General features: G+C 35.0%; 1 protein-coding gene across 3 annotated transcripts in view; it reads right to left on the minus strand.

Moving 5' to 3' along the window:
• Positions 1–9,525: 9,525 nt before the first annotated feature.
• Positions 9,526–24,894, minus strand: part of COL21A1 (collagen type XXI alpha 1 chain) — a 194,812-nt gene continuing 179,443 nt past the window's right edge. For 2 of the 3 annotated variants that reach the window (XM_063605320.1, XM_055113683.2), the window contains 10 exons: positions 23,730–23,783; positions 22,032–22,103; positions 20,282–20,317; positions 17,556–17,600; positions 14,587–14,619; positions 13,829–13,975; positions 13,679–13,733; positions 12,955–13,155; positions 12,100–12,177; positions 9,526–10,779 (listed from right to left, as the gene is read on the minus strand). In XM_063605320.1, coding sequence (XP_063461390.1) covers positions 10,592–10,779; positions 12,100–12,177; positions 12,955–13,155; positions 13,679–13,733; positions 13,829–13,975; positions 14,587–14,619; positions 17,556–17,600; positions 20,282–20,317; positions 22,032–22,103; positions 23,730–23,783 — 909 coding nt within the window. In that variant the 3' untranslated portion in view covers positions 9,526–10,591. The remainder of the gene's footprint in view (positions 10,780–12,099; positions 12,178–12,954; positions 13,156–13,678; positions 13,734–13,828; positions 13,976–14,586; positions 14,620–17,555; positions 17,601–20,281; positions 20,318–22,031; positions 22,104–23,729; positions 23,784–24,894) is intronic. The other variant, XM_055113684.2, reaches the window with a different exon arrangement.

Below are 24,894 nucleotides of genomic sequence, written 5' to 3' on the forward strand. Positions count from 1 at the left end.
GGTGGAGGTTGCGTTGAGCCAAGATCACGCCACTGCACTCCAGCCTGGGAAACGAGAGTGAAACTCCATCTCAAAAAAAAAAAAAAAAAAAAGAAAGCAGTTCCCTGGCGAATCTAGGGTAATACTGGTGCCACCAACAGTGACAACAGCATTTAAGTAGCAAGGGTGAAAATATCGAATTCTGTTTACACATTCACAGTTAACTGATGGTAGGACATTCTGTGAAGAGACTGCATTAATTCTGTTATACAGAGGACTAGAGAGACGTTTAGGATCGAAGAGAGGAGACCTGATAATTGTCCGTGTGGCTCAAATTTGTTTCAATATGTATGCAATTAGCCACAAAGAACAATATAGAGGCCACTGTAAAACCGATGTCTCCACTGGTAATCATATAACAACAGCCTACTGTGTGTTGAACGATTGTTATGTATTTTTAATTATCACATTTGGAAACAATCCTGAAATATTATTGCTATTCCCTTTCAAAGATGAGGCTTATCACAACTAATTTGGTTTATCACAGCGATTCCCTTTCAAATACTGAGGCTTATCGCAACAAATTTCAAGGCCGCACAGGTAGGAAATGTTAAAAGGTCTGTCCCAAACCTGGGATATTAAAGAACTTCTGATTCCCATTTTGTGTTCTTCACATTACTGGGGGAACCTAATAAAATAAGCCAATCATCAGAAAGTTGTAATAATAATAGCTAACAATTTTCAGGTACTTATCATGTTCCAGCTACTCATCTAAGAATTTTACTCTATTAATTCACCCAAATCCTAGCACTACAGGCCACATCATAATTCTCCTTTATGTGATCTTTATACTAATAAATATGGTTCAAAAAGAATTTCAAATCAACCTTGGCAAAAGGTGTACTTCAAAACATATTTTTAAACACTGCATGAGGTTTGCCTTTAACAAGCTCACTGTCTCAGAGGGACAATTGCAATTACAAAGAACAATTGCAATATAGGATTAAAAACAAAAAATGTTATCATGGGGCATTATATAGGATATTAGTAAGAACACTTGGGAGAGGTCCAAAAAAGGACCTGGAATAGTCACTCGGAATGAAACCTGCAAATAACATTCCAAAAGGTAGAAAAAATTCAGTGCAGTGAAAAATTCTGCCCAACACAGTGATGGAATAATTAATTGGCCTCCAATTGCCAACTAAGTATTGTATTGCAACAGGAACAATAGAGAGAACACGCTTTAGTTATAGTAAAACTGAAAACAGGAGCTTTGGAGCCTGGCAGATCTGAGTTTGCATTCTAGATTTGTCACTGCTTATTAGCGTGAAGCTCAGTGTTTTCCTTTATGAAATGAAAACATTACCTACTCCTAAGGAAGCTGTGAAGACTCAAGGTGGAATGTTTTTGAAATCACTGAATCAATAGCTGTTGTGAGTGTCTCTGCTGTGGCTTCCTAATGTAACTTTCTCCTTTAGAGAGCTCAGCACTAATTTCTTTCCTCCAGGCTCTTAGGACTCTTAAAACCTGCAACGGCCCATTAACATTTCATGGGGACAGGCAATAACATTCATCTCTTTTACTCTCTGGGTGTTATTGGAGATAACGATCATTTCCTATGTGAGCTTATGCCTCTAAAATTTTACTAGTTTGCCTTAAAATGAACAAGAGAATCATGGGATGGTGTGGGGTAAAACTAGTCAGTGCCAGCTCTCTTTTTCCCTCTTTTTCCTACGTGGGTGCCACTTATTCCTATAATGAGATCTTCCCCACTTCCCAAGTCTGCACAAGGTGTGAGAGAGTCCTTGTCAGTTAAAGGAAAGCCAGAATAGCTGCTGTCACTTAAATTTAGAGAAGCTGAAAAGTACGTTGTCTTAAGTGGAATTAAATATGTTATTATCAAAAGAACTCCTCAGCACCATCCTAGGATTACAGGCATCCTGATAATCCTCCTTCAGGTAAATGGGAAATAATTTTAGATGTTTCTAAACTTTTAAAGAAAAATTTTAGAAAATGTTTCCTTGGTTCTTAACATTTCTTTCTTTTTATCCACAGCGACCACCATCTTTAACCAAATATTTTCTGTTTCTTCCACATTACTCTTTGGTAGAAACAAAATATTAATTAACCTTAAAACTTTGCATCTAAAAATGAAAAGTTAACTCGCAAGATCTGTGATAAAAGCCATCTTCAGCCATTACACCCTGCTCCTTACTCTCCACTATTCTCTCAATTTTTTTTTTAACTAGGCCCTTTGTTTCCCTGGACTCATAATTATAGAAATAAAACATGGGGAAATATGACTGTATTTCAGTCTTTCATTATGTAAGCATAAGGAAATTCGTCTTTGAATACATGTAAGTTCACTGCTGTCATGAAAACCTACTCTCCATGGTTTTTCTCCATGAAAACCATACAAGCACCAATCACTACTCTTCTATGTTCCCACTCATTCCTTTCTAAATACTATCTGAAGTCTATTTATTGACTAGGGTTAAGCCTCTCCAAGTTAACCTTGAGGATGTTCTCTTTCCAGTGAGCCACTTCATACCAAACAAGCTTCCCCCTCTCCTTTTTGCCCCTCAATTGTGAAGGAAACAATCCTTTCCTTTTTCAAAGCACTGAGAAATCCTCAAAGCTCAATTGTCCAGTGAATTCTTTCTAATTCAAAAGTTTAATGAACCTTAAGACAATACATTTCTGACAGCATTTCTGTAATTACATCTAATACTTCTGATTTTCTTAGTTTCTATCACTTCTTGACTTCTCATTTAGGATGAGTTATTAAATGTATTTCTTAATCTCTGGATCTAGAAATATTTTTGTTTTAGCTATTGCCAGACAAAGACATTTCCGGTAAGAGCCTTATAGAGTGACCACAGATGACTGACAAATGAGTTGGACACTGTTGCACAAGTTTCTCCCCTTTTTAATAATCCTTAAGGTGAGCTCAGAGCTTTTTTAAGAATTTTTTTAATCACTAAATTCACCATGAGGAGAAGCAGGTGAAAACCGCTTAAATTAAACCAGGGATACAAGAGGCTTATATCACTTCGTTTTCAGTTCTCATAGGAGAAGACAGTATGAAAGAAGTCGACCCTATCTTTGGAGACAAGACTTAGATTTGAATCCTTGCTGTTCTCTTTAATTCCTATGTAACCATGAAAAATCTGCACCTGAGGTTCTTTAATATCTAAAATGAATAAAATGTACATACTTTATACAATCAATTCCAAGATAAATAAAAGCATTATTAAAGTTACAAATTCAAGTTTGTTGCTCCAAAATCCCTGGGAGAGGTCACAGATGGAAAAATCAGTTTCAAACAGATTTTCCTCTAAATCCAACCCACATACAGAGATCCTCATTTACTCCTCTACTCCACAACTCCTTTAATCTCACTGCTTCATCCTTAAGGCAAGGAAAATCACATCTAAATTAGATATTGCATTCTTCCAAGCAACCACTAAACAATTGCTAGGATATGTCTCTAAAAGCTTCTACTTACTGATTCTGGTTGAAGGGCTCTGGTGTTTCTTCCTAGAATTTAGAGGAAACGCACGTGATCAGGGGAGACTAAAGTGTATCCTTTTATCTTAAACAGCTAATTGGATTAACAGAGAATTTCCATCCAAAATGACACCCATTACATATACTTTCATTTCCTCATAAAATATAGTTCATTTTACTGTAGTGTCACTTCATAAAAACAAAGCTCATTCATCACATTCTGACACCTGTGGTTGTGACACATGCCACTGCACTTTAACAATTAGATGTTCCAAAAGGATCCCAGCACCAGCAAGATAATATTCTCCTGAATCCTTAAGCATCAGAGAGAAACAGATAAATTTCACTGTTGTAATCAGTAAAACCTTGTTGTGAATAAGACTTGCGGGTGGAGACTTCTGGTCACTATCAGAGGTAGAGAAAAAAACAGACTGGTGCATTTTGTCCCAGTTGAAGTTGAAAGGAATATTTCTGCATTCACATTTCAGACCACAGTCGTCACTCTGACCCTGCCAACATTTCAAGAGAGGCCCCTAAGATGAGGCCTTTATCCCTGCAAACAAGCTTATTCTATGTCCGACAACAAGATCCAAAGCCTAAAACATTTTGTTCAGGCATTTATTTCACACTATTTAATGGCAAGCCTCCAACTTCCTCAAGTCACTGAGGGGGCCGTGTGTACATTCTGGAAGTTCACCATGATTATAGTAGAACTAATAAATTGATGGTCTTTTTTTTTTTTTCTAAACCCTCTGCTTCTGTCTCATACTCTTATTTTCACCATCATCCTCAGTGCCACTGAAATGACTTTTAATTAGCTTCTCCCCTTGCATTCTTGCTTGGTTTCATCAGCAGTAGTCACCCCCTTACATGCAGTTTCAATTGTCAAAGTTTCAGTTGCCTACCACCAGCCTTGGATGGAAAATTTTACATGCAATAAAATATTATGTGTGTGTGTGTGTTTGTAAGAGAGAGACCACAGTCACATAACTTTTATTAGAGTATATTGTTATAAGTGTTCTATTTTATTATAGGCTATTGTTGTTAATCTCCTACTGTGACTAATTTATAAATTAAATTTTATCATAGGTATGTACTTACAGGAAAACAACAGTGTATATAGGATTTAGTGCTGTCTGTGGTTTCAGGCACCCCCAGGGGGTCTTGAAACATAACCCACTCAAATAAGGGGGGACTACTGTATTTTTTCTGTGACCAGAGTGATCTATTTCAAATGCAAATCTCTTCATGCTACTTCCTCCTTAAAATTTTGCAAGATATTTGATATCTCTTCCTTCCCTCTTCATCCCTTCTCCTACTCCCAGCATCTCTACACTTATCTTTTACCTCTGTCCACCATCAGTTTCCTGAAATCCCAAAATGTAGAATTACTTTCCCTCCCATTGAGCTATGTTCTCAGGCTCAAGGCCTTTATACAAACTGTTTCGCCACCTGGAAGCCAATCCAATTACACTAGAACCTCTGGGTGGGGCACAAGCAAGGGTATTCTTTTAAAGCTCCCTAGGTGCTTCTAATGTACAGCCAGTGTTGGAAAACATAGTAATTTAAACCCTTGCTTTACTAAAAAAAACAAATTCAGAGAAGTTATCAAGTTTATCCAAGATCACATGCCACAGGATTCTTTTTACCTTTGTTTCCCCAAAATAAGGTATCTCATAATTAATGATTCTTTGAATGTCAATCATAGCTATAGACACTTTCTAAATTTGATTTTTAAATATTATTTTGAAGTAGCAGCTGAACAGGGGATGCAATGGGAAAACACTTGCACTGCATGTCAGTTCTTACCTTCTTCAAAATGATCCTACAGTCAGCTATTTCAGGTTGTCATTTTTAGTTAAGATATCAATATGGCTGCATAGTATTCCATGGTGTATATGTACCACATTTTCTTCATCCAGTCTATCATTGATGTGCATTTAGGTTGATCCCATGTATTTGTTATTGTGAATAGTGCTATAATGAACATAATGTGCGCATGCAACTTTATAATAGAACGGTTTATATTTCTTTGGGTATATACCCAGTAACGGGATTGCTAGGTCTAATGGTATTTTTGGTTTTAGGTCTTTGAGAAATCATCATACTGTCTTCCACACTGAACTAATTTACATTCTTACCAACGGTGTATAAGCATTCATTTTTCTTCACAACCTCACCAGCGAAATCATGTTCTTTGCAGGGATGGATGGAGCTGGAGGCCATTAAACTTAGCAAACTAACCCAGGAACAGAAAACCAAATACTGTATGTTCTCACTTATAAGTGGGAGCTAAATAATAAGAACACATAGACACATGGAGGGGAACGATACACACTGGGGCCTACTGGAAGGTGGAGGGTGGAGGTTGGGAGGAGGGAGAAGATCAGGAAAAATAACTAATGGGTACTAGACTTAATACCTGGGTGATGAAATAATCTGTATGACAAACCCCCATGACACAAGTTTACCTATGTAGCAAACCTGTACAGGCACCCCTGAACTTAAAGTAAGCTAAAACAGATACTAATATGAGAATTTTGGAATCTGTAAAATTTCTCTGTGAAAACCTACTTTTGAGAAGGCATAACCCAGGAATAACGCAGTGGGTTATCATTTATGTTCCTTATTTCAAATGTGTTATTAGGGGCAAAATAAAACTTTGGTTAAGATATTCCAAAGACAAATCTTTGCAGCTAAATTTAAACTATGAGTTGATTTCTGGTCTTTCGCCTTAAAACTACAGAAGTGAATCTGAATCTGAGGCATCCCTCTGTGTTCCCCATTCTGTTTCCCAGTCCTCAAAGATGAGGCTCTCAGTGCTTTAGGCACAGAGGTGCTAACCTTTTGTGTTATTTCATACAACCTATTGTGCCTGGATTATGGTGACATGTCCTTTGACTATTAATTGCAATCTGTAGATAATGATAAGAGCAAGTTTCTGCCTCCCCAAGGTGAGGCACAGCCAATAGGTCAGATCTATAATTTAGGACTACCAGGAGTGAGCTTTGAACCTTGCCTTTGGCGATAACGTTATCAATCAGAAGAATTAACCAAACCTCCTAGCTGAGGACTTTAACAAATGGAACTATGAAAAGGTAAAGCAGATAGGCAACACATCAAAATATAAACGGCTTAATTGTGATTTAGGTATTCAACTTATGAGAACAATTTTTTTCTTCTTTGGAATAATTAAGTTGTAAGAAAATAAATCTAGCCATACTTTTAAAAATGAGAAAATGTTCAGACTAAAGATATATAGTTATAAGATTTACAAGATTAATATAATGAAGAAGAGATTATCATAGTGTGTGTGTGTGTGTGTGTGTGTGTGTGTGTGTGTGTGTGTGTGTGTGTGTGTGTGTGTTGCTGCCCTCTACTGGGGACAAAAGGACGAGTTCTCAATTGAGTTCTCCCAGCATAATTCGAGTTGAAAATCTCTTCATGACAAAAATTAAATCAAGCACCTAGCAAAGTTCTAAGTACCAGAGACAAAGTATAGTACCACAAGACTATAAATCCTAAAGGTTTTTTTTTTTTTTTCTAAATTGACCCTACTTTACATTTTAGAGGAAAATCGTTGAAATTATGCAAAGACAGCCTTTACTGAGAATGATTTTTACCCTTAAGACTCAGAGTTTCATTCTGAATTGACATTCAGGATGAATGCCAATGAGTCAGATCAGCTTTATTCAGTATCAGTTACACACATATAAAATGATTTTAGTACTTTTAAAATTTTTTCACTCTCAAGATTTGGTAACCTTGGCCTGGCGTGGCAGCTTACGCCTATAATCCCAACACTTTGGGAGGCTGGGGCAGGCAGATCACTTGAGGCCAGGAGTTTGAGACCAACACTTGAGGCCAACATGGTGAAACCCTGTCTCTACTAAAAATACAAAAATCAGCTGGGCATGGCGTTGGGTGTCTGTAATCTCAGCTACTCGGGAGCCTGAGGCAGGAGAATCACTTAAACCTGGGAAGCGGAGGTTGCAGTGAGCCGAGATTGTGCCACTGCACTCCAGCCTGGGTGACAGAGCAAGATTCTATCTCAAAGAAAAAAAAAAAAAGGCTGGGCATGATGGCTCACATCTGTAATGCCAGCACTTTGGCAGACCGAGGCGGGCGGATCACCTGAGGTCAGGAGTTCAAGACCAGCCTAACCAACAGGGAGAAACCCGTCTCTACTAAAAAAACAAAATCAGCCAGGCATGGTGGCACATCCCTGTAATCCCAGCTACTCCAGAGGCTGAGGCAGGAAAGTCACTTGAACCTGGGAAGCAGAGGTTGCAGTGAGCCGAGACCATGCTATTGCACTCCAGCCTGGGCAACAAGAGCGAAACTGTCTCAAAAAAAAAAAAAAAAAAGATTTGGTAACCCCATATTTTCTATCTAGTTCTAGTAAATTGTATGACTTTATTTCACTGATGAATTTCTTTTGTTTTCTCTCATTTAATCTTTTTAATACTATGAAGTAAGTATTATTAATAACCCCAACTTATCAGATGAAAGAATTTAAGCACAAAGATGTAAATAAATTTTCTGAAGCCTCGCAGCTAGAAACAAAACGTAGGAATTTTGATGCAGGAAATCTCAGGACAGAAGCCATGCTCTCAGCAACCACACTAAAAGGCCTTTCACGTAACATGGTGCTGAGCACGTAACATAGTTATGTTGCAAAAATGTACTTGCAGAGCAAGGTTATTCACCTATTCATTCTTGAAAATCAGTGTGTTATGAGTTAGTGTTAAATTTATCCAAGGCAAAACTATGACACAATGTATGCCATGCTAAATTATGGAAATATTTCATCTTGAGATACCAAATTTTAAAGCAGAAATACTGAAAGTAAATATAGTTTACATTCCATAGATTTTGTTGTTCTTGGAATTCTTCATGCTTTTTCTAACCCTCCACCCTTTGCTCATTTTCATTATCTTTACATGACTTAGTTATGCCAATACCTCCTAGCCTACTATAATCTGCACTACTCTGCTTGGAATGCCATAACAAAATATCATTGACTTGCTGGCTTAAGCAACAGAAATTTTTGTTCACACAGTTCTGAAGGCTGGAAGTTCGAAATTAGGGTGCCAGTATAGTCGGGTTCTGGTGAGGTCCCTTTTCCAGGTTGCAGAGCGTCACCTTTCACAATGTACTCACATAGTCTTCCCTGGGTGTGAGAGCTGGAAGGCCATGAGGTAGATGAAGCAGATGAAGGGAGGGAGGATAGTAGGGGAGAGCAACCTCTTCCTCTTCTTATAAAGCCACCAATTCTATGGGATTAGGACTCCACCCTTATGACCTTATTTATCTTGGTTACCTCCTGAAAGCCCTATATTCAAATATAGTCACACTGGGGGTAAGGGCTTCCATATATGAATTGGGGGCATAAATTCAGTCCATAACATCATCTTTTACATTTCAATTGCATTTTCTCCATTCTTAGAATTAATATATTGGAATCACCTGTACACTCACCTGTGTCTCATTATACATGTGTTCCCTCAGGCAAAATTCTAACTATATTGCCATTGTATCCCAGGCACCGAACCTATCCATGTGGTGAGTACTGTTGGATGAATAAATCAATGATACCAAATGGCTTTATTCTGATTCTTTACCAGCTCTTAGAAGCAAATGTCATAATTAAAGCAGGGGTAATAGGTTTGTTGGCTTAAGAAGATACCTGGGCCTTTACTGGAGATAAAACATCAGAAAAAGTCTTATGCTCATTCAGCCACTAAACATCATAAATTTTAGTCCCCTCCAAAGTCCTCATCAAAATAGTAGAATTTGCACGACAATAAAGTTAAACATTGGGCAACAGCCATGACTGTGCTAGGAAGCAAGTGTTTCAACTGTTCAGGTGTGTAGCACACCAATTCAATTTGTAATTTCTTATTTCAGGTGAACACATTTTTTAAGAATAGGGTGAATTATTTCATAAATTATATCCATTGAATAAATGACCATGCAATATACATACCATACTCAACAATCAGTTAAAATTAGGTATAAAAAAAGACATTGTAATCAGGGCTGTATAAAACTTTATTATACTCTGAATAACAAGCATGTAACACAATTTTGAGCATGACAAGGATGAAATATTTCAAATTCTGTTTCTTACAAAAGCATTAAGAACAATACACAAAGACTGTTCATAATATTTTACAGTCAGCTAAAAATAACAAGACATTCTAGGATTTCAGGAGTTTTCCTTTTCTTTCAACTACAGCATTAGCTTTATTTCCATTAGCTTTGCTACAATGAAAATTAACATATATGGACATACACATATAAGTGAAATGGAAAATGAAGGCATACAACAAACATTTCGATTAGTCAACAAGTATAAAATAGTCTTTTAGTACTTCCGAACTTACATTTTCTTCGAATGTACAATGAAACTTTTTGTCTAAAATGTTTTTAATGTTAATTTTGACCATTCCCAAAGTAATTAATACTCTTTCTTAGCACCACCATTAATCTAATTTTAGAGTTTGAAATGAATTAAGAAACACACTAATCGTATTCAGAGGTGCTATTCACAACACCGAACAACAGGCAATCCACTGCCCCTTATCAAGGCTGAGACACTGTAGTAAATGAGTAGTTCACCAATACTGTCTATCCCAGGTGAATATCAGCCCTGATCTTACTTCCAATGATGAGATACATGTTTTGGCTTATGTAGTAGCATGAGCTATGAGATATGAAACATGAAAGTCACATGGACATGAAATTAAACTCAAATCTCTACTGCATGGAGGCTGAATGTGAAATATTTCACAGTGACTAAAATTGACTGGCTAACAGGCAATGGTGGATTTTTATATTCAACTTTGATTAACATAAATGGACTTTACAAGAAACCCTTGAGATTTAACTAATGCTGCTAATCCAAGGGCTCCAAATGACTGAGGAGCCTTTAAAATCAGTATATGTGATCTTTTATATTTTTTTCCATACGAAAAAAAAATAAAAACACCGAGGTACTTAAGTTTCTTTTCAAGGGATTACTGTTGGTTATCTTCCTGAGATGCAAAAGACCACAGAAAAAGCACCATGCCTAGGCTGCTGAATGAGGCATCAGACACTAATAGTTTGGTCCTTTTCTGAATGGATCTCTTCTGGCAATTACACTAAAACATAGTGATGGGTCGCAGATGCCTGGGGGGCCTGGTTGCCCTTGGATTCCAGGTTTTCCATGATCTCCATCTTTGCCAGGGAGACCTGGGTCTCCTGGAGGACCTTCTTTGCTTATTCCAGGAGGGCCCTCTGGACCTAAGATGGGACATTGGCAAGACGTAAACAGAGGACTTTAGTTTTTTATAATGAAATAGCCAATTCTGCAAGAAACTTAAACTGAAAAAAAAAACCTTGAATATTTTATATATTTGCACTAATTATATAGCAGAGGCATTTTCTTGATAATTCTACATGTCTTCTGCTTTGAAAAGAACCATCCAAAAGTTAAAGTTATCAGTAATTTTTGAAAACTAGGCTAAGCATATTAACATAGTAACCATGCTACTGATTAAAACATTTAGCTAACATTATAATATGCCATTTTGTGTATTGTCCAATCTTATTTCTTCCTTTCAGCCTATCTTTTACCAATATTATTATAAATTAACAGGTGATACCTACGTAAGCCAAAGCTGAGTCATTTTTGTGCCATATTTGCAACAAAAAACTGTTTCTATTATACATATTTTTAGTTTCCATATCTAAATGCATTATTCTTATTACTTTAGTATTATAGTCATCAATATCATCAATACTCATAGGTATTAAAGCCCTAATTTGTCAAACATAGCCTGATTAGTTCAATTAGCATGCTCAAGGAAACAAAAGCTAGCTTACGATACTGGCCTTTTAAAGTTGATTCAAAATAACAAAAAATATTCAGATTTTGGGAAGGAGCACAGTGGTTTGGGCCACTTCTTACTCCTCTACTCCCTGCTACTACTACTAATAAACATCTATTTAGCACTTAACTGCAATTGTAAGTGTTGTTCAAAGTATTTTACATAAATAGTATTAAGTCATTTGATCAACTCCAAAGCCTATTAATAACATCTAATCATAGCATACATTTATTGAAAACATAACTGTGATTGCCCTGCACTGTTCTGAAAGCACTACATATAGAAAGTATTTAATCTCCCAATAACGTCATGATGGAGATAACATTATCATCACCATTTTACCAATGAGGAAACTGAGACATGGCAGAGTTAAATTGCACAGCTAGCAGAGATTACTTAACCGCTTCAGCATTTCTCTGCTTCCCTGAGAGTCATAAAGACTAAACAGTGTTATACACCAGATAAGCAAGGGTGACTAAAATGATTCTAGAACTCTTCCAAGGAATAGATATTAAACTATCTAAATGATAAGCAAGAGATAATATTGAAGGATTCATAAATTGAGGATAATATATGAAAAAATATTCCAGAAGTTAGACTTCAGTGTGTTAAATGTGAATCACTCAGAAAAGAAAACAGATGTCTCAGTTTCAATTTATTTCACATAGATCTATGGTGACTTTTCTTAAAGCAAAATGAGCAGTAACACTTATGAGCAGGTAGCAATTCTCACCTGGGGGACCAGGAGGACCTTGTTCTCCAGGATGCCCAAACCCTTGGCTCCCTTTTTCCCCATTTCTTCCTGGTAGGCCTGCAGGGTGTCAAACATCTGAGTAAGTTTACTTAAAATCACTGCCTTCTAGATTGTTTCATTCAAAGCTGTTAATATACACATGAAAGAAAAATGTCTTTTAAAAACCAGCTTGCCATCTATTTTTTCTTACTAATGGAAAACAAGTTTTGAAGCAATAATTTCTAAAATGATCAGTGGTTTTGATCCAAGACTTAATGGGAATCAAATATTTAGAAAAGAAAATGGTTTGGAATTATTAGCCCTTTGTGTTAATCATAGTTTTTTAAAATTACTTTATGAAACATCTAAATTGCTTATATACTATTAAACAAAAAGGAAAGAATTATCAATCAACATTTCACATAAACATTCAAAGGCAAGGAGAAATTCTGGGCTATTAGGAAGTTTTATCACAAAACTTATTTTTTCCTATAATAGAAAAAAAAATGAATAAGGTAACAGTGCAGAAAGTTACCAAAGTCAAAATAAAGGAAATGGCATCTGTGATTTTCTATTTAAAAACTTTTCTAGACTCAAGCAAAATTTCTCAGTACATTGGCAACATTTTCTAATTTGTAAGTTTATGTATTCATAAATTTGACTTCTCTATTTGAGAATATTGCATTAAGAAAATAATTTCTCTTTAATTCAGTTGGCAAATTATTTAAAGACGAGCATTTACAGATTTTTTTATCATGAAAAAAGTTAACTCTTGACTATTAAATGGATATAGGGTATGAATTTTTTAAAAAAGACTTTTTAAAATTCATTTTCTTGTTGAAACTAACTGCATACCTTTTAATCCTCTGACACCTGGACGTCCAGGGACACCCACTAATCCAGGAACACCATCTCTTCCTGGCAAACCAGGTAATCCTCTGGGACCCTCTGGGCCTATCGGACCAGGTGGCCCAGGAATACCCGGGGAGCCATGTTGGGACAGGCAATGATCACAATTTCTAATTCTTCCACTCTGAAGTAAGACTGGTAGCTGGGCTTTCAAAAACAAAGAAACCCCATCCCTTATGTTTAAATGGTGAGTTGGTGTTAATTATATTTTTAATTTTTTTTCAGTTTACAGAGAAAAAACTATGAACATTGAATATGTGCATATTTCTTGGCCAATAATTTCACTTCTAGGAATTTGACTATGGAAATATTCATTGCTCTGTGCGGTAATTTTATTAGAGCAATTGCTTAAAATAGGAGAAAAAGTGAAAGTGCCCCCAAAAGAAATTGGTGGACTATATCCATATTTATGAACTAAATTATCAAAAAATATGCTACAAAAGAAAATTCAAATAATGGCAAAATAATAAATGTCTTTATTAAAAAGATTATAAAAGAGTATATATGATAAATCTTTATAAAAATACTCATTGAAGAAAAGTAGATGAGGCTTATAAATGTTATCTGTTTTCTTCTTCACCTCACTTATATCCTCTACAATATGTCCTAAGAATTTGTATTACTTTTGTAATTTGAGAAAAGTTATTAAAATGCTATATTTGATACCTACCTCTTATTACATCTGTGCAAACTTGTCGAATAAATTGTTCTGAAAACTCTCTTCCCTGCATCAAAGTATTAGGGGTTATAACATGCACATAAAGAACATGAGCAAAAATCAATGAAAATGTAATAACTGTGAAAGAAGCAGAATACATACAGGCTTCCCATCCAAACCTGGGGGTCCCTGAGGACCTGGATCCCCAGGTTGCCCCTTAGGACCTGCGGGCCCCATCAAGCCATCCACCCCAGATTCTCCTTTTGATCCAATGGCACCTCGGACACCAGGTTCTCCCTTTTCACCTCTCTAAAAGCAAAAGAAATCTTTACAAGTTCTATTTAAATATTTCAGGAGGTATAATTGCATCATGAAGCTCGTTAAGGATGTGAATATGCATGTATACATATGTAAATATGTAAGGTATGTAAGGAATAGCCGGAAATATTGTCATTGACCAGAAGGGAAATTTCATATCATATTAAACTGTCATTTATCCATCCATCCAACCAGCCAGACCTACAAGTATCCACAACTGATTGAGTATATTGTATAGGTAATATGCATACTGCCAGAGATAAAACAATGGGCATAACACAGTCCTATTCACAAGGAGCTTGCATTCTAGTGGGTCCGACAGATACAGAAATGCACAATATTCTTTATTCAAAAATATGGAGAAAAAATTCAGCTCCAAGTCTGGAAGAAAAACCAATAATATTGACAATTCACATTTCATATCAAATTCAGTATAAATGTACATATTCTGAAAACAACTAATTGGGAACTTCTACTGAAGAAGATGAAAAACATTTCGTTTTCTGGTTTTTACTCAAAAGCTAGATTTATATAGTACTGAAACCCAAGCAAAAAGGACCGAAGAAAGAGAGCAAGAGAGCATAATATATGAAGAAACATACCTCTCCTTTTGTGCCATGATGGCCTTGAATTCCCTTTGAAAATTAATAGAAAAAATATAATAAATGTGCAAGCTACAGTACTGTAATGTGGCATCCACCTTTTACCACATACTTAATCAAATTTAAAATTTCAATTTGGAAAATATTGATAGCATTAGTGACAGAATTACACATAAAAGAGACCCTTTTTGCCTTTTAGAGAAGGCTAATGACTAGGAAATATGTTAACTGAATAATATAAAAATTTTAATTTGCTTAACTGTTTCCTTCTTAGATATGAATATTTTCAAATGCTGCAGGTTGAATCATGTGGGTAAGAATGGGATTCTACTGAATTTAAAATATAGTACTATTTTAATAATAATAAAAACTCAAATCAGATTAAATATTAGGTATATTTTTTGTTGTATTCAGTGATTAAGATGACTAGTCTATTTTCCCAAGTTTATGTTCTTAAAATTAAATTTTGATTGGGTGCTATTGACAAAGGTTGGGTTAAAGCAAAGATATCATTAAAAGTGACTAGTAAGAGAGAAAACCCCCAGCTGTCCTGTGCTTAAACCATTCACTGCCAGTAATTAAGAGACCAGAGAAGCAATGTCATCTAAAAGATGGTATTTTTTCACAGTAATATAAACACTGGGGAGCCCATGCATGAAGCTCATTCAACTATAATTACTAGCTACATCTGGATGGCTCCATTAAAGTCTTTCCCACTCCTCTTTTCCATATTTATTTCAGTGGTGTATTATAGAGGAAAAAAACTCTCAGGAAAGGTATTAACATTTTCCATTTTTGAAATTCATTGTACACCTGGGCTCAAAAATCTCCTAATATTCACTCAGGAAAAAAGATAAAACTTTAATAACAGGTAGGTTTTCATTATTCAACTTTAAAATAAAAAAGCAGTGTTCTGCAATTTAATATGAAATTTAATGTATAATGTTGCACACAATGAAGTCTGAGTTGGGGTATATCTGTTGATTAATTTTCAGGCTCCTCAAACATGGCTATCCAAATTAGACAAAGAAAAGAATTAAATAAAAATCATCATAAAACACCAAATATTTAGTTTTTATATATGAATCTTTTAGTAAGTAAAACAAACTTTGTATGGTCATACTTGAATTTTGTTTCTGAAGAAATGCGGGAGTGATCCTTACAAGATATAATCCAACAACTAGGACCAACATAAGAGAGACAAAACAGTTAAGTTCTCAATATGGGAATTGAATTAGAGCTAAAACTAAAAACAGCTGTCATCTGAGAACGCATTAAGATGATTCTCTGAGAGAAATATTCACTTTGACTCCATTCACAAAACGAGGGCCAAAAAATACACATGTGCTGTGCTTGGTAGAGTGACAGGTAACTAAGACTGTGTTTACATGAAGAGTTTGGGATGACTATTCAGCTGCTGAAAAGCAACAGCTGCTCTGGCCCTGGGTACTCCATGTAGGCTAAGCTCCTGGTGGTGAGAAATGTAGCTTCCAACCAATCTAGGGCAGAAGCTTTCTAGGGAACCCAAATCCTGCCTTAGGAGAGCACACACACTCTTTTCTTTGAGAAGTGAAAAAGTTAGTGGAAACTTAGAGAAAGTGTGATCCAAAAGCCAGTGAGCTAGCTAAGCTGTGAGTTCAAATTCTAAAGGAAATATCCTTCTTTTCTGAGAGTTATTGTAAGTAACATTTTTTGATAAAAGGTCTGGGCTGTGGAGGTTAAATGAAGGGAAGAAGGTCCTATGGGAATAGCAGTTTATAGATGTTTTGTGATTGACTTAAGGAAACTCAGAGAGTTGATCTGTGTTGCCAGGTTGGGGAATAGGGATGGAGTTGTTTGTGTAATCAAGTGGGTCTGAGTCAAGTGGAGGATCATGAAAACTGAAAGACATTTTATTGAACATAATTGTACTCAGGCAATTCCAATCATTCCTCCTCTTGGTTACTTTTATTGTTTTTATTTTTAGCTTTACTTTTATTGTTAGCTTCTAAATTCTCAATTCTTCTTAACATCTGGCACTCCCCTTCCATCTCACATTGCAGATAACCTTGGGGCCCTATGCTTACACTCTTCCCAATGGTCTCTCAGACTCCTCCAAGTAAGGAACACAGAGACATCTCCAAGACATAGTGACGTCCTTGGAGACATCACTACCCAGTTTTATCCCACTCTCTCCAGAGTTGGTGTAATTGCAGAATCTTTCTCCCACTCACCCTCAGAGAAAGAGGTCCACCCCATGGGAGGACTCACATATCCAGCTTGCCCTTTCAGACATGATCAAGTTGGAACCATGTCCAGCATTCTGCAGCTACAAGCAACACAGCAGCAAACATGCTACCTAAGTACCAATCTCCTTTATGCCTTCGTCCGTCCACTTTGGCTCTGACTGAACTTACAGTCACATGGCAATCTCACTGAAACATCACCTAATGAGAACAGTTTAGTCAAGAAAGAAGCAAAGCCATCTTACTGTGTGTCTGTTCTACAACACTGTCTCTCAGGATAGCATTTTAATATATCTCCAGAGCAGTAAATTGTCTCTCTGAACAAACTAAAGGGAAACAAGTACATTTCTCCACCACATGTGGCCCCAACTGATTTTCAAGAAGAAAAGCAAGACAAACCAGCAGGGATGAACAAGCTGCCATTGTGTGACTGGCTGTCTCTGGCCAATAACTACCCCCAAGAAATGGGTGGAATTTTCTACCTGCAGTCATTTGCTTGGACGCATTAAAAAACAAAATTCAGAGCCACCAATGTTATCAGTATGGGAAAGTGAAAACACAAAACAAATAATGAAAGAAACTCATTATCGCCACACTACCTACATGTTCAACCTTATATGCTTAGAATGCATACTATATTATCCTTCTCCCCACCCATTTTTATTTGCAAGTAATCCTCTCTCAGCATTGTCCAGTTATGTGACTTGTTATTTCATTTTTTATCAGAAGAAAACCAAAAAATACCTGTTGCCCTGGAATTCCCTGTCTTCCATTTTCTCCCTTTTGACCCTTTAAAATAAAAAAACATTATTGATTAGTTTGCACACTTACGATGCAATCACATATGCAATACAAACTATGTATTACCTTGAGTTCCAGAAGAAATGTAACAAAACCAGCGATACAAATATATAAATTATGTGAGAGATGGGAAAATCAGTTACTCAGCGAAAAAGAAGAAGAAAAGTCATCCTAATCTTATAGTTAAAATGGACAGAGATAAGGAACAAATTACTGATTTGGGTGAAACATGTAAATAATTCTAGACAATGAGGATGTTCTTCTAAGTCCATATTAATAGTGGGAAAATAGTTTAAAAAGTCAATGTATATGGACATTTTATTAATTTCAGTGGCAATTATGTTCATTGTTGACTATGGACATGTGAGGACAAGAAGATCTCTTTAAAATTTTATTTTTAAAAATTAAAATATACTGTCACATTTTAGTAAAAAAAAAGCCATTTAAATGAAGAGCTTTAAAGCAGCATAAATAAGAGAACAGAAAAATTAATAAAGGTATAAACACATTTATCTATATTCAATAAGTATTTTTGGGTATCTACCATTCATGGGACATTATGCTAGACTCTGAAGCACTACTTCATCCTTATATTTATTGCGCAAAATAATTAGCAGTTTCTAGGAAGACATACACCTAGATAAGGTAATCGATGAAAGATCTAGTGACTACAATTTTACATCACCCTTGCCTAGTAATGAATTCATCAATTTAATTAAGTGAATTGCTAACATTTTTTGAGCAGCACCCATTTGCTGGCACTTAGGGACACTGAAACAAAGATATCATTGTGGCCTTCCAGTCACTCACTGTGTAGTAAGAGAGATAAGCAATTAAATCTAGAAGGATGAAAATACTGCTGATAAGTCTACAATGTATAATTAAACATCTGGGTTGGATATTATTGGAACTTAGGAAGGGGCATCTGACAGAAAGGGTAGGGAATGTGACTCATCCTTTGTGCAGCCTTGAGGGATGAGTAAGAGGTAGCCAATTGGAGAAAGGATAGGAGGGTGTATCAGGGAGAGAAGACACAGGTGAAAGGCAGGTAGTTTCTTTTGGCTATAGCAGCAGAGCAGGATTGGATAAGAATGGGTGGAGTGGCAAGAGATAACACTAAAAAAGATTCAGTCAGCCCAGAAGGCATTTGATGGCACAGGCTTTATCTTAACATGTGTGGGGCACGATTAAAGGACTGCTAAGCAGATATATAGCTTAGCTATTTTATGCAAGTAAAAGTGTGGAAGAAGGAAGTAGACTGGACTCAAGGAGACCAGTTAGGAAGATATTGCAGTAGCCCAGGACCCCTGACAAGAAATAACTAGTACAGTCAGGAGAGGTAGAAGGTGTCAAGTTCAAGAGATATTTAGCATTGATTATCATGACAGGAAATCTGTGAGTATGAAGCGGTTTATGGGGAAAGATGACAAGTTCAGTTTTGGACATATTGAACCTGAGGTTCCCATGAGTCACCTAAATGCAGTATCAAGAAGGAAATTAGAATATATGGGTCTAGAGCTCACAGACATTTACTTAACATTTACCTCACTCCCAACTTCAATCTTAACTTAAAGGAATCCTATATCATAGTACTTGAAGATCTTCAATAAAAATTGTCTAAAAAACAACTGAATTTTGTCATACCACTCTAAAACATCTTATGTATGTTATGAAGAATAAGTTCATTAATAGGAACTGTTATAATTGTGGATATAGCAAATTTTGCCTTTGACTATTTCAATTTGAAATTTTCTGTTACGATTCCAGAAATTCTAGAGCATTCAGAATTCTACATTTGTGAAAATGTCCAGAGTATTTTTCTTTATATTTTCAGCTTATTCTGCATAGCAAAGCTCAGACACTATCACTGAGACTTACAAACTTAAAAACATCATTAAAATACTGTCTGAACACTTGATTGGTAATTTATGGTTGGAAAAGTTTTATATTTCTAAAACTTAAAAGGTTGAAAGACCATCAGATATAATTTATCCCAGATAACTATTTCATTGACTCAGCTAGTGGCATCTTATTCGAAAGTCAGTCTTCAGTGAATGAAAAAACCCATTCCATAGACACTTTAATTGAGGTGAAACTATCCTTGTCTCCTGAAGTAGTAAAATAGGTCTCCTCTTTGCCTTTGCTGCTAAGACACCCAAAACTAAATGTCTTTCTAAATCACCCTAGATTTCCCTAGCCTGTTATAATTTTCTGGTTTAATTTTCCTTTCACATATTGATTTGAATATGTTTTATATTTAGGGTTAAAGGTTTTTTATCAAACTTTTGCCATAAAACAATTTCAAATCATTTTTGGAAACACACTGTGTGTGTGTGTGTGTGTGTGTGTGTGTGTATATGTGTGTGTGTGTGTGGTATATATATATGTATATATGTATATAAATACATATTAGAAGTATACAATAAAATCTATGTCTTTATTTTGTTGAATCATTTTGTTCCTAAGTTTTCTGCAACAGCAAAGTGGTGAGGAATTTTAAAGTCAAATTTGGTCTTGTCTGAAAAGCTCAATAGAAAAAGGAGACAATAGGATTTAACAACTTTATATTAATGTTGAAACAGAAAGGAATTTAAAAGTAAAATAAGAATTTTTTAAAAGCTCTGATTGATTTTATTGCTCAGCCTACTAAAAAAAAGCAAACAACATACCTGAATACCTTTTTCACCTTGATTTCCTTTGTCCCCCTACAAAAAGGCAGTTTGATCTGTATCATAATCTAGCATATTCTGTACAGTTTCAAATAAACATATATTTTTCTCTGCTGAAGAAAAACAACATCTCATGCAAACTCCACAAGTGCCTGTATACACAGAAGTTGACTCCTAACACAATATTTGGGAAGGAAGCAGAACCACATTATGTCAAAATGATATTGTAAAAGAACACTTTTGTATGCTCCTACATTTGAAACAAATTTCACCACAATCTTTAATTTCCCAGAAAGGAGAAAACTTCTACATGGTTCACAGTTTTAGGTTAGACAAACTAACAAGAGAGGACTTATTTTGACAAATGTTGTTTTATGAAATCAAACTGAAAATCTTCCATTAAGCTATTAGTAGCCACAAGTTTATAGGAAACAATGATAAAGTAAAGCATAACGTTTAAGTGCTATTTTAGAAAACATATATTTCAAAAGTGAGCTTTTGGAAGAAAAATTATATTCCATAAAAATAAGTTTTATAGATTATCAGCTAGAAGGGAAATTAGAAACCAACTTATACAATGCCCTTGTTTTTATAGATAATGAAACAGCCAGTTAAGCACCTGCCCAAAACTAAACTTGGACACGGTTTCCGAATTTCCTTTCTATTAATACTTCACCGTACTATCTAAACATAGAGTACAGTTTTGCATTTCAACAAAAAATACAGATTTTCTTTTAAATGGCAACAAGTTCTGAACAAGAAAATTCTCTTCATCCCAAACATATATTCGTAGTAGATTTACTTAACATTTACTAAGAGTCTAACACTTGATGGCTGTTATGTGGGGACACTTCTGTCTCAGCTAGTGCTGCCTACTGATCATCAGAACAAAAAGCCCAAGGATCATACTGTGTATGATCTAGGCACCATGTAGACAACACATGAGGGATAGAAAATAAGATGTTGAAAAATAAATAGCAAGGGACATGAAGATGGAGACATAAGAGTTTGTGTCTTTTCCAGAATAAAAACCGATAGATTTACTTTTAACCTGAAATGTTTGTATTTGCAGTAGCATGGACTTCTCAGGCACACAGGCATCAATTGTTGCTAAAAACCTCCAAACAAATAAAAGCATATATTATTTATATACATACAAGTCAAGGTTCCCTTACTTGACCAAAATGAGAGAGAGAGAACCTAGTTTTACTGTCTTTCCTTGCCAAAATATTTTAAATTAGTATATTTGACTTGTATTTTTAAACTCCTTAAATTAATTTTAAATAAACTTCTATGTAACATAATTGTTTCATAGATAGGAACTTCATGGTCAAACATTTTGGACATAAGTTTTATCCTTCCAGAATTTTATCCGGTTTTGGCAAGAGGGGTATTCGCATTTTGATAGGAATGCCTGACATTGGATAATTTTCCTCAAAAAATTCTTAGCTCACCTGGATTGTGAAAAAAACCTGAATTTACAGGATATTACTTAATTGTACATTCATATTTTCTGACCTGCATGTCTTTTCTAAGGTCTTCATCTAGGAGACAATACCCATGTGGGTATATAAAAGATGCCACAGCTATTAGCATGGGGCTGAACATATTATACATACATCGAATATATAGGGTACTTTATCATTAAAAATATATTAATAACAAGTCCTACTTTAAGAATTTCACAAAAGAAAAACTTATTTGCAAGTAACTGGTTAAAAGCGAACTGTATCTCCTAACCAATGCATACCTTTTTTCCTTGAATCCCGGGTAAACCCATGTATCCTGGTTCTCCTGGGGAACCCATTGCTCCTGGCTCTCCCTATGTAACACAGAAATTCCACAAAGGTCACAGATCTACTGCTTATGAAAAGCACCACTGTTTTTATCTCTACATATCTCAATTTTAGAATGAATGGTTAAAAAATTGTATTGACAGTTACTACTACAGAAATAGTAAAGAATAAAATGTTTACTAGAATCCCAGTAAAATTTCTTGTATTTTTCTCTATCTTTTCCAGTTGAAAAATTCTCACAGCATTTCATATTTTAAAATTCTGTAAATATTTGTTATCTTTATAATACTTTATAATTTCAATAATAAACGAAATAATAAAGTTGTAAAAATAATAAACACAAGTATCTCTTCTTTGTTTACCTATTTACTAACACTTATTCTCCTTGAAACTGCTTTTTCTCAAATTGCTACTTTAAAAAAAGCTTATTTTCTTGTTACAAAATAATAGAAATAATAAAAATTATTAAAAATCTTATAACCCAATATTTTTATTTTGTTATGTATTTTTTCTCTAACTCTAATTCATAAACACACATATATAGTTAATAAAATGTGCTCATATACATGCATAATTTTATATCTTTTAATCTCTAAATATATTAATATATAGTTCTTATGTTATCATATTTTTCATAACGTAATTTTTAATTATGGAAGAGTATCCATATTTATCAACTATATTTTATTTAATAAAATTCTTATTGTTAAACATTACAGTTTTCACAATTTTTGTTTTTATAAAAAATATTGGAATGAACATCCTGGTAGTTAAATTTAATTATTTATATGTATTTATTTACATATGTGGAATATTATTTTGTTAGAAATAAATTCTTGAGCTATTTTTCAGTACAGGGTGTATTACATGAGTTATCTTAATTCCAGTTCTCCACTCTCCATCATCCTATAGGAATTGTCCTTTCTGAAATAAAGTTTTTTGTTTTAAAGTCTTAAATAAATTATTTGCAAGCACGTATTAATAATGCATTGACATATTTAGGATATATTTGTAAGAGATGCAACATAATCCTGAACATGCTTCATGGTTCTGTTTCATTTTGTGTTTTACCGTTAGTCCAAAACTCTGTAACATCAACTAAAGATCACTCTCTTTTTTAAAAGAAAAGGAGGCTTTATTCTCTTTGCTTACTGTACTTACTTCCTAGCCATCAAATCATTCTCTAGATTTTTGAAGGTTGGAAGTGTATTAAAAATCCCGTTGAAATAAACATCAACCCATGTGGTTTGGAGGAAACTGGTAAAGGCCATTGTGAGTTCTATATCAAAGATGAAACTCCCATAAGCAAACAAAGAACAGTATCATTCATGAGAACTACATGCTCCTGTTTTCAGCTGTTTAAGGGAAATCTATTCTCTGGACCAGAAAGTAAGTTCATGTTTGCCTACAATTTTACAATTTTTCAAAAAATTAAGCCAAAGTTTATATCTTTATTATCCAATGACAAAGTATCTAAAAAACAGAAATGAAACTGTATTGACAATTTCATTTCAGGTACCTTAATTTCATGATAAAGGTAATCCTTAACTTCATGTATCTCTTCAGAGATATAAAATGTTAATTTTCTTAAATAATGAGGGGAATTTACATTATAATTTCTTTGAAAATATTTTCAAATGCATCAAAATTACCTTGAGCCCAGAAGCCCCAGGCATCCCTTGAATTCCAGGTTCACCTTTGCTTCCCTGTCAACACATCAAAAACATTGGAGTTTTTTAAAAACAATTCTGTCATAATATATCTGATATAGACACTTAAGGGAATATATTTAAAATAACTTTTACATTTTTAACTTTCCGATTGCTTGATAGACTCTGTACATTAGACCTATGTATTAAGAAAAATGAAAAATTCTTTTAGGCAAGGAAGGGGTTCCAAACATTCATAAGCCTCTCTAAAAACCTGTGTTAAAGCTGGTAGCTTCAAGTATAAGGGAGGAGAGTCGAATCTTTAGTGGCCAGCACTAATAAGTCCAGCCACCACATTGCACAGGTGGGAGACATGTACTTAAACAGCATCCTCCGGGCTGAGATTCTCATCATTATCCTGTCTCACTTTCTCAGTAGGACTCATCTTCAGTATGCAACTGGAGGAAAGAAAAGTAGTTTCAAATGCACAATGGCTTTTTTTGAAGAAGTGTGAATCAGAAAATGTTTAGTTTGTGCTTTTTCAGGATTCCAGTGCAGTTCTTTCTAACAGATGGAAACTTGGAGTACGAGGCTAAGTTGACAGGGCAAAGAATGTAATACAGAAAAGGAAAAGTGGACAGAGAAAGAGAAAACAAGTCTTCTGGCTAATAAGGAGAGATTGTCAAATGTAGTTCTGGTTTTCAAATACTTTGATACCTGATATCACAACCCAATGTCTGGCAAAAGCCCATAATTAAGCAGGTTGGTGTGACACCTAGAAGGGGAACACAATAATTACCCACAAGCAACTTGGGTTTACTAATCAGTGAGGCAAACCAATGCCATTTTCAGCTTTTAAAAAAGTTTTGTAGGCTGCTCATGGTAAGAAACACATGAAGATCACATTAGATTTAATTAAAGCATTTAGCACATAACAGTGTTATTGAACCACAGAATGATTCCTTAAAATTTCTAATTTTATAAGTTATTAAACTGAAATTCACAGACATGAGATTTGTTGAAAGTTATCTGACTCGATAAAGCTAATATATTTTAATATTATTTAGATAATTATCTTTTTAAGTTCTGGGTTATATGTGCAGGATGTGCAGGTTTGTTACATAGGTAAACATGTGCCACAGTGGTTTGCTGCACCTATCAACCCATT

The sequence above is a fragment of the Pan paniscus genome, chromosome 5 (assembly GCF_029289425.2).
Source record: "Pan paniscus chromosome 5, NHGRI_mPanPan1-v2.0_pri, whole genome shotgun sequence".
Lineage (NCBI taxonomy): Eukaryota > Metazoa > Chordata > Mammalia > Primates > Hominidae > Pan > Pan paniscus.